Source organism: Vanellus vanellus (genome assembly GCF_965231255.1).
Source record: "Vanellus vanellus genome assembly, chromosome: 4".
Taxonomy (NCBI): Eukaryota; Metazoa; Chordata; class Aves; order Charadriiformes; family Charadriidae; genus Vanellus; species Vanellus vanellus.
In genome coordinates this window covers 2,011,403-2,023,690 of record NC_138909.1, presented here as the reverse complement: position 1 = coordinate 2,023,690, position 12,288 = coordinate 2,011,403, and the positions used below count along the sequence as shown (strand labels likewise).

Below are 12,288 nucleotides of genomic sequence, written 5' to 3'. Positions count from 1 at the left end.
TTGTAATGATAACAGTCACTATACCACTTGAGAAGCATGTTGAGCTTGAAAAGCTGACAGAAAATTGAACTTTCTCTGTTGTGTAGCAGAGAAAAAGGGTGAGATGAAGAAGGATGGATAACAGTGTTTCACTGAAAAGAAAAAAGTGGGATTTGAGGTTTTGTCTGGATTTGTATTAATTCCATCTCCAGACATCTGAAGAAGTTCTTGTTTTAGGAATAACGGGTGTCATATTGCCGTTGTTGTCAGTTCCATGTGCTGAAACATTGTTTGAAATTCCCCTGGTCTATGATACTTTTTTTTTAGATGAGGAAACTTTGATTCATGTGTGCTGGTTGCTTTTCTTTTTTTTTTTTGGTAAGTGTGATGTTCAATACTGAAAAGAATGGTGCTTGAAACTAAGCTGTTTCCTTCCTTTCTCTTCTGAAAGGACCCCCTGCTTTTTGTGGAAAGTTGTGTTTTGTATCAGTTACCTTGGGGTTTGTTTGTTTATATTTAAATCTGAGTTTCTTGTTATGCTGCTAAGCTCTGAGGACCAGTTTTTTTTTGGGGGGGGGGGAAACACCAGAGAGGTCTGCAGGGAAGTGGTGGTTTTGGGCAGCTTCGCCGTGCTCAGTGCCTGCTTCCCCCTGGAGAGGCCTTTGGCCTTGGCAGGGGCTGCTGGGTTTGCACAGAAATGTCTGGAAGCATAATCAGTACTTTGGCAGAATCGAGTACTTACTCCTGAAGATGCTCCACACAGCTTTCCTGATGACGGTGCTGCAGAAGGAGCATGCTGAAATCTGGAAAGAAGTAAATTGGCTCCGAGTCCTTGGGTTATAAAGCCTGGCGATGGTCTCTTGTAGCCTTGGCAACTGGCTGTGGCTTGGGCAGGCAATAGGTGAGTTAATCCCACAAAGACATTCCTTGTAAAGTGGAGGCCTCTTGGTTACCAAGTGCAGTGTTAGCTTTGGGAAGAATAATTTCTTAGGCGCACTTACTTTCACTGCTTTTTAACTGATATTTCTGATTTCAGTGACTGGGTGTAGTAGACAATTTAGGTTATTCTTATATCGCATGCTAGCTACACTGGGGGACTTGAGCTGTGTGCCATTGATCTAAATATTTCAGTTATTGTTTCCTACAATAGAGTGTATAAACAATGTGCAACATATTCTGTTTCTGTAGGAATGACTATTGCAATTTTTCAAGTCAGTGCAACTGATTCTTCCTTAAAAAAAAACAAAACAAACAAACAAACAAAAAAACACACAAAAAAACCCCAACCAAACAAAAAACCACAACAACAACAACAACAAAAAAAACCCAAACCCCACACAACCCAAAACAAAACAAAAAGCCCCCTGGGTCTGGAATTGTTTTCTAACCCCTGCCTTACCTTTTGGGAGAGAATCTATGTTGTGTAAGGAGTTGGCAGCTCTTAACTCTTTCTCATACAGGCTGCTTCGGTTTGCTTAGTGATCTTGCGAGAGTCTGCGTTTCCCTCTATGTGAAGAGAATTATGCTTTTTACAGCTTAATGTTTGTGAATGTTGTTTTTGTTAGATGGGAGGGCTCTTTAGAAGAGTGTTGCTTTTATTGGTGTTCAGAATAATACAGTGGCTGCATCTGAAAAATTTACACAGGGGGACACTTATCAAGGTGAGAGCTATCAGCTTGTGCGCTTACGAGTCTCTACTTACCCATATGCGTGCTGGCTTTTATCTCTCAGACTGTGTTGAACAGCCTTCAAATACCTCTTAATGTTGAGTTGCAAACCAGTATTGTACTGTCCTGGAGCACTTCAGTCTTCTGAATTTGAGCAGGCTGGGCTGATAGCACCGCGTCTCATTTCAAACCGTTAGCCTGCTCTGTTCAAGGGGTCTCATAGTCATCTTCATAAGAAGTAATATCGGGGAGTAGAACAGCATTGGCAGAATTGTTTATAGCTCTTGAATAGCTGGTTTCTCATCCTGCTCCAGAGTATGGCAGAAGCGCTGGTTTCTCTGGTCCGTTGCCCCTGTAACCTCTAAGTGTGGGACTGAAGCTTCTTTGGTCGTCTTTCTCTGTCCTAAGTTGGTTACTTTATTTGTCTTTAGACCTGCTGCATGGTGGTACATCAAAGAAACGCAAGGTTGTGGCATGCTTGCTTCCTGAATTCTTACATTGAATTTGTTACCAGCAAATTAAAGTGAACTAACTGAGACAGGCTCTTTTAGTGAGTGGAAATTTGACTGGAAAATAATTGACCCTTTGGTATTGTAAGAGCTGAAGAAAGTAATGCCTGGCTCACAGACGTCTCTTCAGAACAGAAATGTTTTGACTCCTCAGTTTTATAAATAGAAATGTTCAAGTTAAAGCTTGTCAGTGCAGATTTTGAACACGCACAACTTAATTTTACCTGCTGTCCTTCTCATGCTGTGATTGTCACAGGGAAAATGCGTTTCAATGCTACAACTTTAGATTTGATTTCCAAAAAGTAGCCTGATCTTTTATTTTAATTTCTGTGTTGATGTGTTGGCTATTGGAAACTAACATCATACTCTAATGTGTCTATTCTTAGCAGGATGTTATCATATGAAGCCCCATGTTATTGTTTGAAGGCTTGAAATGTTTGCTTTTCTGGAATTTGGTGCTCCTCTTAGTGTTTCTCTGTATTAGGGTTTAAAAAGAGGAGCAGCAGGAGAAAAAAGACAAGGAGGTACAGAACTAAGACTTCGGGACTTCGCTGACAAATTAACTCGGCCTTTGGCAATAGGTTGCTGCCTCAGTTTCCCTGTGTCTAACAAGAAGCTAACGATGCCTACTTCAAAGATACTCTGTGAGGATTAATTAATGCATGCAAAGGCCCTTGAAGATGAAAAAGCACGAGCTGAAATATAAAAAGTTTGCGTGCCCCAGGTAAATGTTCTGTGTATTGTCTTGAGTACGGCTTTTTCAGAAATCCCTTGAGCACTTCCAAATATTTTGAAAGGCTTATTTCCATTGGACCATGGTGGCAATGGCTTTTGGGGAGGCACTGAGTGGTACAGCTGTACTTGCAGAGGTTATTTGCTCACACGTTCCCCCAAGGAAAGAAAGATGATATGCCACAACTCGGCAATACATACCAGTCAGAAGAATATAGGTGGCAGGTGTATCCTGAAAACGGTGCCGCTTCAGTGTTTGCTATTTACTTTTCCCCAGGGCAAGTTTCTGTCCTTTCCAGTGTTTGCTAAAATGGTCCACTGATGAGCCCTGTATGAAATGATGTAAGGTAATTGCAGCACTGTGTTCTTGAGCTTACGGGTAGCCTGAAACAGATTGGAGGAGCAGTGCTCTCTGTGCTTCCCATGGAAGTTGAATGCTTGTGACAGGTTGAAATAAAATCTTAATTTCCTGTAAAACATGTCAGTTTGGTATGTGATGTGCAAGTAGGTGTGCAGGGGGGGAAAAAAAAAGAAAGGTTTTCAGGCTCTCACATCTTCTCCAGGGTGGCTCTCCTCTTTAACGACTTCCATTTTGACAATGGCATGGTAATCGTCACGTACTTTATAAGTACTGCATTAGTTTAAGATGCTGTAATGAATTGTTAGTGGATTATGGGATAACTTGCTCTGGTCTTTTTTCACTCAAGAGGAATTTGAGGAAGACTTTGGAGCACTGTCAGTGTTTCAGTGGTTTAGTGGTTTAGGTTGTGGTGCTCCAGCGAAAGGGATCGGTTGGCAGCCTGGGTAGAGGCAGGATTTGGGCTTTGATCTGCATCCGTATGTTTGATTGTGAAGATGCTAGATTCAGGGCAAGGTTTTTTGCTTGTCAGTATGAGCCGTGTTAGATGCAACAGTTGGTAAGAGCTTGAGGTTAGTTCTGTGGTAAGGACAAGCTGTGAAGCCTTAAGTTTTATGCATAAGGAGCCTCAACTTTTGTTTTAATTCAAGTTTCCCTGGATATGCAGCAGACTTGATAGAAATAGATAAAAAGCTCACTTGAAAGACTCCACTGTACAAATAGTTGGGGGAGGTCTAAACCAGGGCAGCCAGCTTGCTTCTCTGAAGAGTTTGAAGGTTTAAGCGGCCCCTTTCCTGCAGGTTAACAAGAAGTGCATCAGGAGTTTAGGGTGGATATTTAGGTGCTTTGATTGTAAAAGACCTGCCAGCGCTGCGCTGTGTTTGAAGCTGAAGTGGGCTGTTGAGGCAGCTCAGTATGTGTGGTTGTAAACAGGATGCCTGAAAATTTTCCTTTCTTCTGGAAACATCATCTTGCCAACCGAAGACAGAACAGCTTGCAGAATCCGCATCATTAAAAAGCATCCCTGCCAGCAGATGAGTAGGTAAAATTACAGCTTTGGAAGAAATTTGGTGTTGTTGCTTACAAGCAAGTTGTGACGTCTTTGTGAGGCCAAGCAGCGTGTGGGCTTTTCACAGTGGGAAGAGCTTTGTGACTCGGAGGTGTTGGCTTCCTCGCCAGGCTTCCAGACTCATCCAGCTCAGTGAGGCAATTGCTTTAAACACGTTTCCTGATTTAGCAATAGGTGGAACTGCATCTGGCACTGCTGTAGCTGTACTTACCTATAAAAATAGAAGGGCATAATTTGCTAGAAATGTTGGATGTAGGAGTGAAAGGAGCAAAACGTCATTGGAATTGCAAGATATTTTTGAGGAGGCAGTTCTTCTTGGAAGACCAGAAGTTGGTTGTGACAAATAGTGGGGATGATGCAATGTTTTCCCCATTCTGTGACCTTTTCATCTCCAAGCCAAATGGGATCTTCGGTGTGGCATTTCTGAGAGTTTCTCTGTCCCCTTTCACTTCTGCATTAATGTGATGTTTCAAAACTGAAGGAGAGTTCAGAGACTCTTAACAGGAAAAGGCAGGTGCTGCCTGCTAGCTCGGAGCATTTTAAAGTCTCAGGAGAAACGGCTCACAGATATAGGTAATTCTATTATGGAATGTAGCTGAAAAGAAAATGTCATACTTGATCAAGACGTCTATTATTGTGTGTGTTGTTGGCCACCAGACAGAAGTCTTTAAAGTTACTTTATTCACTGAATGCTCAAGGAGTTGAGGAAGTAGACCTGGAACAAGAAGACTTAACAAATATGTCACGTGTAACTGATAAATATCTAGGAAAAAAAATTATTTATTTGTTTTGTTTTTTTTTTAAGATGCTTTTAGCTCAGTGTAATGTAGGATAGCAGGAATAAGATGCTGCTGTGCTCACGGCTTAGGGAAGAAGCAGGATTACTTAGTAAGGTAACCGTGCCTGGGTAGTTAACTGATGGTGCTAAGGCATAAATAAATGAGGATGGTTTTGGTTAAATAATAGGAGAGCTTCTGAACTAATAAGGTAGTTGAAATAATGTTTACAGCAACATTTACAACTAGACTTTCCCAAGAGCAGATGTGTCCTATAAGGGTTTTAGCTTAGAGAAGCTGTATTCAGTTATTGAGTCCCTGAACTTTTGTTTGTGTCAAGGAGTGTATGACCGGGCATGCAGTTAACTGTTTTCACATATGGTGAACTGCATAAATGCATGGAATTCTGATAATTTATTGCCAAAATTGCAGATATTTCCATAGCACGCGACGACTAGCAGCCTGCATTTATCCTAATTGCTTTTCCTTTTGGATGCCTGCCTGCCTTTCTTGTGAGACCATTTCCTGCTCTCTCAGGACAGCTGTGCTGAATTTGAGATGTGGTGATGGGAAAGGTAGCGGAGGCAAATAAGGAATGGCTTATTTACAATAGTTGGTGAGACCAAATCGTTGAGTATCCTCTTGTTAAAGCTTTTGCCAGCTTATGGGAAGAACCCCCCTGTTTCTGGGGATGGAGTAGCTGAGACTAGGTGATACCTAATGATTTTCCAGTGAGGTGTGCATTCTCGGCTTCCTTGACCATAGAATATTTCTGCTGAGCATTCAACAGATCTGCAAGGACTTGGTTTGTTATCTGGCAAGCTCACAGTCTGGGGTAGACATGGTGTGAATTCCTACCCAGGGTTTTCTCAAACTAGACTATTTTATTTAGGGAGTTCCTTCGCCATGCTTTCCTTGTGCCTTGTTCTCGAACCCTCATGCCTCCTGTTGGCTTAGCCTTTTTGCTAAAATCCAAATTTCCTTGGCTTAGTTATTTCATAACCTTTTTCCAGTTACTGCTTCATATGTTTCTATACCATCCTTTCCTCCCAAACAAAGATTTTCTGCTGAAGGTGTAAGTAGGGTGCTGCCCTTTGCTATGTGAATCCTTCTGGTAAGTGCTTCCTCTGTCCGGATAGAGCTTTCCTCCTCACACTCGGGGAGCTCCACACACCCAGTAGTAGTCTCTATAATGAGCTTGTAGGTCTTCCTGCGGGCAACTGCACCAAACCAGTTACAGCAGTTAAGCTTTTCAGTCCTTCTTATTGTATGAAAATGACAGTATTGCAAAAGAGAAGCTGATGTATGTTAGGTTTTGAAATGTGGTGAAAAGAGGACGTAGGCTTCAGGAATTGGGGACTCTATGTTGGTGCGGAGGATCTTTTATTTTCCTTTTGCATTTATAATGAATGAATGGCCTGAGCTTTGGAGCAGTGATAAGTCTGTGGAAACCTTTGGTCTGCTTTTCATGAAAGTGTTAGGAGTTGGTTTCCCTTATCGTCTAGTTATGATGGAGTGAGAACAAAATCTTGTGAGCAAGTTAAGAAGTGCTGTGCTTGTGTTTAGCATCAACTGTTTCTCTTCTGCTTACACTGACGAGCATGGAAAGATAACGATACCAGTCTCTCTTGCTCTTCAGTTGTTGTCACCATTACCTTGCGTCAGCCCTGTCCATACAGCCATACACCAAAGCAACTGCCAGATGTTTTAAGCTGCCTTTTTACCCACTGTGGTGGCATAGTGGCTATAAAGTGGATAAGTTCCTGAAGAGAAAAACTTGGGTCTTTTAAGTAGTCAGTTAGAAGATTTAGTTTTTTCTTAGGTGTGTTGTTTTGTTTTGTGTGGGTTTTGTTTTTTTTTTTTTTTTTTTTTTTTCAATTGCTTTCTCTTCAGTGTTGGTTTGAACCTGGCCTGGCAGCAATCGCAGGTGGCTGGAGGGGTGGGAGGTGAAGGGAACTCCCTGAGCCGCAGAAGCTTCTCACTCCCACTGGGAGGCAATTATTTTATTTAAGATTTGAATCTGGTATCCTTGCTTAGGGTGAAATGCAAGTTTAGGTGCACGTTAGAAGCGTCCTGTAACAGAATATATGGGAGCCATACGTTTCCTCTTCCTATTGCTGACTCTTACTTGCATTTTGTAGCTGACTGCATTAATAATGTTCTGGTGTCTGTGTGAATGTACATGCCCTTTTTGACTGTATCATCCCCCAATCCCTTTTAGTCCAGCCAAGTGGTTCTTTCCAAGGGTTAGAAATCAGGATTACTCTGGAGGCCTATGGGAGGGGGAGGATGCTGCTGCTCCTTTGTTAACAGGGAGAGCCAGAGGAGGACCAGGACCATGTAAATCTCTAACCAGCCAGACTTGTGGGATCTGTTCAATACCCAGAGATGCACCTGCAAAGATGTTGTTACCTGCCCAAGACAATTTGGGGAACTCGATGTATTTTCTTCTTCCATTGTTCTTGTTCCGGTCTAAAATGAGACTTAATGAACTGTTAGGCGGTTTTGTCATATACTTGGCAAATTACATGTTCTTGATCACCTGTCATTATGTGTTTGGGAAAGCAAAATTATTGTTGTGTTCTTTGGTCCACATTGTATCTCTGCTAGAGCTGTTGGCGTTCAGGATGGTAGAAACGAGTGATCTTCATTAATTTTCTCTTGATGGCTGTGGTGTGGTGGGGAAAATGAGATGCAGAATTAAGTTTCTTAGAGTGCTTCTGTGTGACAGTGCAGCTACACTAGCATTGCCCCAAAGATAAGCTACAACCCTTGCGTGTTCAAACATGCAGTTTAAATATGTAGTGAGCCGGGGACAACCCTTACAACCTACTAATGAAAATTTCTGTCTGGTCCTGTAAAGAGATGGTGAAAATTTGGCAGTCTTTTATATAAAGAAACGGGAACTGCATAATATTTGTAACGAAAATTCTGCTGTCTGGGTTTCACATCTTTCCACTTCTTTTCATTGGAATTCAGAGCTCAGTTTTCTGACAGAAATCTTTTCTCAGCTTATACACTGAAACATTTACAAATATTGGCTTATTTGGCACTTTTCTGCAAATATTTAACTTTACACGTCATGCTTCTGACATGTTAGGGGTTAACTGCCAGGCTCACTGCCATCATTTAAAATTCAAATGTCTAAACTTCTTTCTAAGTCAGTCCATGTTTTTTCAACCAAAACTGTAGGTAAGGAAGTGATTTATATGAAAGTTGTAAAAGTTGTCATCCTTATTTCTTGCCTAACTGGCATCTGAAAGGTCTGTATGCTGTGAAACCAGGGGAAAAGGACATTGCAAGTTTATCAGTCTTTGGCGAAAGCGTTAGTTTATTTTTGAGCAACTATATTTTAAAAACTTAAATTCCTAAACAATACCAGATACTGAAAAAGTTGTGTTTTTTTTTATGTTGGTAGCTAAGATAATATTCTGAATCAATTAGGCCTGCAGAAAGTACTCTTTCCTAACTAACAGCAGCTTGTTTTTGAGTAATTAACAGTAACTACTTAACACATTATACCATTTGAAAAGACAGGGGTCTGAACAAGCTGTCTCTACCTTCTTATTACACTTACGGTGCAGGTGTGATGATATTTCATGTCTCATGAAGGTGGCTGTTAGAAAAAGAACATGTTTTATTCTGTTAAACAAATAGTATCTTCAATTGCTATGCAAGCTTCATGACTATTCAGAGTAATGGTTTGTGTTTGGCTGGGCTGCTAGCATTGATATGTGGCTGTCCAAATTCTGGTTTGCTGAGAGAGGGAAGGGAGTCTGAGTGTTCCCAATTGTCCGTCTGGCTTAACAGTAGAGTGAGCAGATGAGAAGGCAGGGTAGTGGAGAATCATTCAATCGTTTAAAACAACAAGTCAAAGTACCTGTTACTTTTGCATCCCAGTTTTCGTTAGCCATCTTTTTTTCACATGAAAATATGGGAGTGGGGAAATAATATTTAAAGTTAATCCTGTGCTTATGTGTGACCTGTCCACACCTTTCTTTTTCCCTTCCCATTGCACAAGTTCTCTAAACATTTCCTCTCCCATTTGCAGTGGTAGTCGCTCTTCCAAAACCTTCAAACCAAAGAAGAATATTCCAGAGGGGTCTCACCAGTACGAGCTGCTAAAACATGCCGAAGCCACGCTTGGAAGCGGTAATCTCCGGATGGCTGTTATGCTTCCAGAAGGTGAAGACTTAAATGAATGGGTTGCAGTTAACAGTAAGTCGGCTAACCTTTTTTTCATGAGGGGGCTGTTGAATGTGGGCTGACACTTGTGGGAGGACAACTGTGTAATCCTTTCCGGTGGGATAGGCTCTTCTGTCCTGCGTGCAGCACTCTGCTGCTGTTGGGAGAGGTGAATGCGGTGTCATTGAGAGCTGACAGATGCAGAGCGACTCACGGAGACAAAAACTCCTTAATCTCCTTGTGCCAAAAATATGTTCCTGTTAACAAAATAATTCTTATTCTTAGTCTGAGGACTTGATCACAAACAAGCGCTGAAGTAGAAATGTCACTGCTGTTTTTAGAAAGTAGCCTGTCAGTGCTGTCTTAATATGTTTAATCTAGCTCTTTTTCAGCTAGGGTTGTTACCCAATGGTATCATCAAGCCTCTGCATGCTAAGCATAAAACCTTAATTTCGTTAAGTGTGAAGGCTAGGTCTAAAAGGTGTGGAAGGGTGAGGTCACATGTATGGCCTGGATTTCCTTTTGCCTGTAACAAACCCAGAGGTAGGTCTTTGTAATTTTTCCTAAAGTTAGTTACTTCCTTTTTTTTTTTTCTACCAAGTTGTGAGCCTTTGCTCTGATAAGTCTCTGATGTCATTATTTTAACTTCCTCTAAAGCTGTTTGTCCTTGCTCTCTCCTTTTACGCTAGGCCAGGCCAAACAATGATGCCCAAATTAGTGTTTTCTGATTGCTTGACCATGTTTTCTCCTCCTTCCTCTCCCTGCTGCATTAATTTGCTGCCTGCCTTCTCCTCTTAAAGAATGGATTAACTCAAGTCTTATCATGCTCCGTAACCCATGCAGAGTTTTGGCTGCCACAAACTTGGTGTCCTGTCTGAGTATCTCCTTGTCTTCTGTGTCTTTGGCTTGGTGTGCTTCTGTGATTGTATGGTATTGATTGTGCACTGCAGTGCAGTAGAAGTTACGCTCAAGATAAATGTCTTCTAAGGGTTTATGTGGTTCTGTCTGTTTCTTCTTGCTCTTTGGACATGTTTGGGAAGTGAAACTGTCATACTGACTTCAACCTTCCGGTTCTTAATTAGCCACACTGTGCTCTGGAATATGATTTGCCACTGCTTCCAGGGAATGTTGAAATTGCTGACACCATTCTTTAGTCACACTGTATTGCAAAACGTTCTAGAAAGAAAAGCCAGCCCATTTTTATGAGTAAGCATTACTAAATATGCTTCATACATTGCTGGCATCCTTCCCTTTTGGTGTTTCCTCCACTCCATGTCTCTTCTTTACTATGTGGCAGTGGTGTTTTTCCCCTCCCAAATGACTTAACTGCTAAATTAGCTGTGTTTGGCAAAAGGCACACAAGCACTTGACAAAAGAGTGGGAGCTGCCTTTTGATAACAGCTGCATTCTGTAATGAAATGGGCCTCTGTCATGCCTCCTGCAGCAAAGTGGGGCTGTGATTTTTATTTTTTTTTTTTTGTCTAGAAGTGATTAACTGATTAGGTGCTCCCTTTATTTACAGCATCCCTCCACCACACCTAGTACCAGTTAATGGTAACTATGAGCCCCTTCTGTTGATTGAAATATCTAATAAGGAAATAAAATATGTGACTTAATGTCATTGGTTTTGCCCTGCGCAATAGCGAGAGCACAGAACAAATGTGCCTTGCTCTGCTACTTCTTGCTCAACTCTTAGCCTCACTGATGTCTTACGGGAATGAGTTGACTTATATGTAGATTTTTCAAGTCTGTTTTTCAAATAAAAAATCAAAAGGTGGGAAGCATACAATCAGTTTGTTTTGAGTTTCATTTGAAATCTCCTTGATTTGAAAATATTACAGAATAATTTCCGAAGTACATCTTGCCTCTATCCATGTAATAGAACACCAGGCAGTGTGCACTGCGAGTAGAAAAGCACTTGGAAAAAAATAAACTGAGCCCTCAAAACTGAAAACCAATGAATAAAAAGAGGAAATGAAAACACGCAAAGACACTGTACCGCTTTACGCATGTTGGAAAGGAGGTTCTTGTGTTTTTCTTGTTTGTCAGATGCTGCTGGCAGTGGTGGATGGGCCGTGTGTCTCATGGCCTTTTGAGACTTGCAAGTGCGGGATTCACAATAATCAGTCATCTTGTTGAAGCCTATGCGGGTTTTTTGAACATGCTTACCTTGAAGCAAACATTGGGCTGTGGTTTCTACTGGGAGCAGGGAATGGAAACTTAATTAACAGTTCTTGCGTACACTTAAGAAACAAGGGCTGTATATAACCACTCCTTGCTGCCTTCAGTGTTAACTGCCTCCTCCCCCTGCCCGAACAAGCTTTAGGGTCCTCCTCGTCCTCTGTAACTTTTTTTACTCAACCTTTCCCGATGTTGTTTGGCTGTTTTATGCTTTTGCTGTGCAGGGGAAAAAAAAAACCAAGAGATTCTGTTGCTGGAGATGAGCTGTTCTAGGTGCATGCCATACTGTTTTTTTTTTTAATTTGCTTCCCTTTTTTTGTACCTGGGAAGTTGCATGACGCAGTTGTAACTTGTATCCTGCATCTGCTGAACAGTAGCTGTAACTTGCTGCCATGAGGTTCCTGTAACCTTTGACGTTTATTTTCTGGAAAAATCAGTGAGGGGAGCTGCAATATTTAACCCTCCCTTTCCTTCAGCTATTGATTACTTTCACAGTACATGGTATCTCCTAGTGCTGACATTTAGGATGTTATTACAGCAAAACTGTCTAGCTCTGTAACACAGTTAAGCAAGGAATACAAATTTGGGTAGGCTAGCCAGTAATGTGCTGGCTTCTCTTTGGCACGGCACCAGTTTGAGAGGAGCGTATTGTTGGTGTTAATTCCAGTGTCCTGCAAATTGGTTGTATGAGGCTATTCAGCGTGGTAAGTTTTTTAAACTTTTTTTTTTTAAATTCATTTTTTAAGTTAAGACAAACATGTCTAACTAGTGCAGAGACTGGTCACAGGAAAACCTTTCTGTGTTGGTTCAGAGCGAAGAGCTTTGTTTCTTG

The 12,288-nt window shown here is 41.4% G+C and overlaps 1 protein-coding gene across 2 annotated transcripts in view; it reads left to right on the top strand.

Moving 5' to 3' along the window:
- Window positions 1-12,288, top strand: part of MOB1B (MOB kinase activator 1B) — a 41,978-nt gene that overhangs the window by 18,023 nt on the left and 11,667 nt on the right. For both annotated transcript variants that reach the window (XM_082482545.1, XM_082482544.1), the window contains exon 2: window positions 9,142-9,308. In XM_082482545.1, coding sequence (XP_082338671.1) covers window positions 9,254-9,308 — 55 coding nt within the window. In that variant the 5' untranslated portion in view covers window positions 9,142-9,253. The remainder of the gene's footprint in view (window positions 1-9,141; window positions 9,309-12,288) is intronic.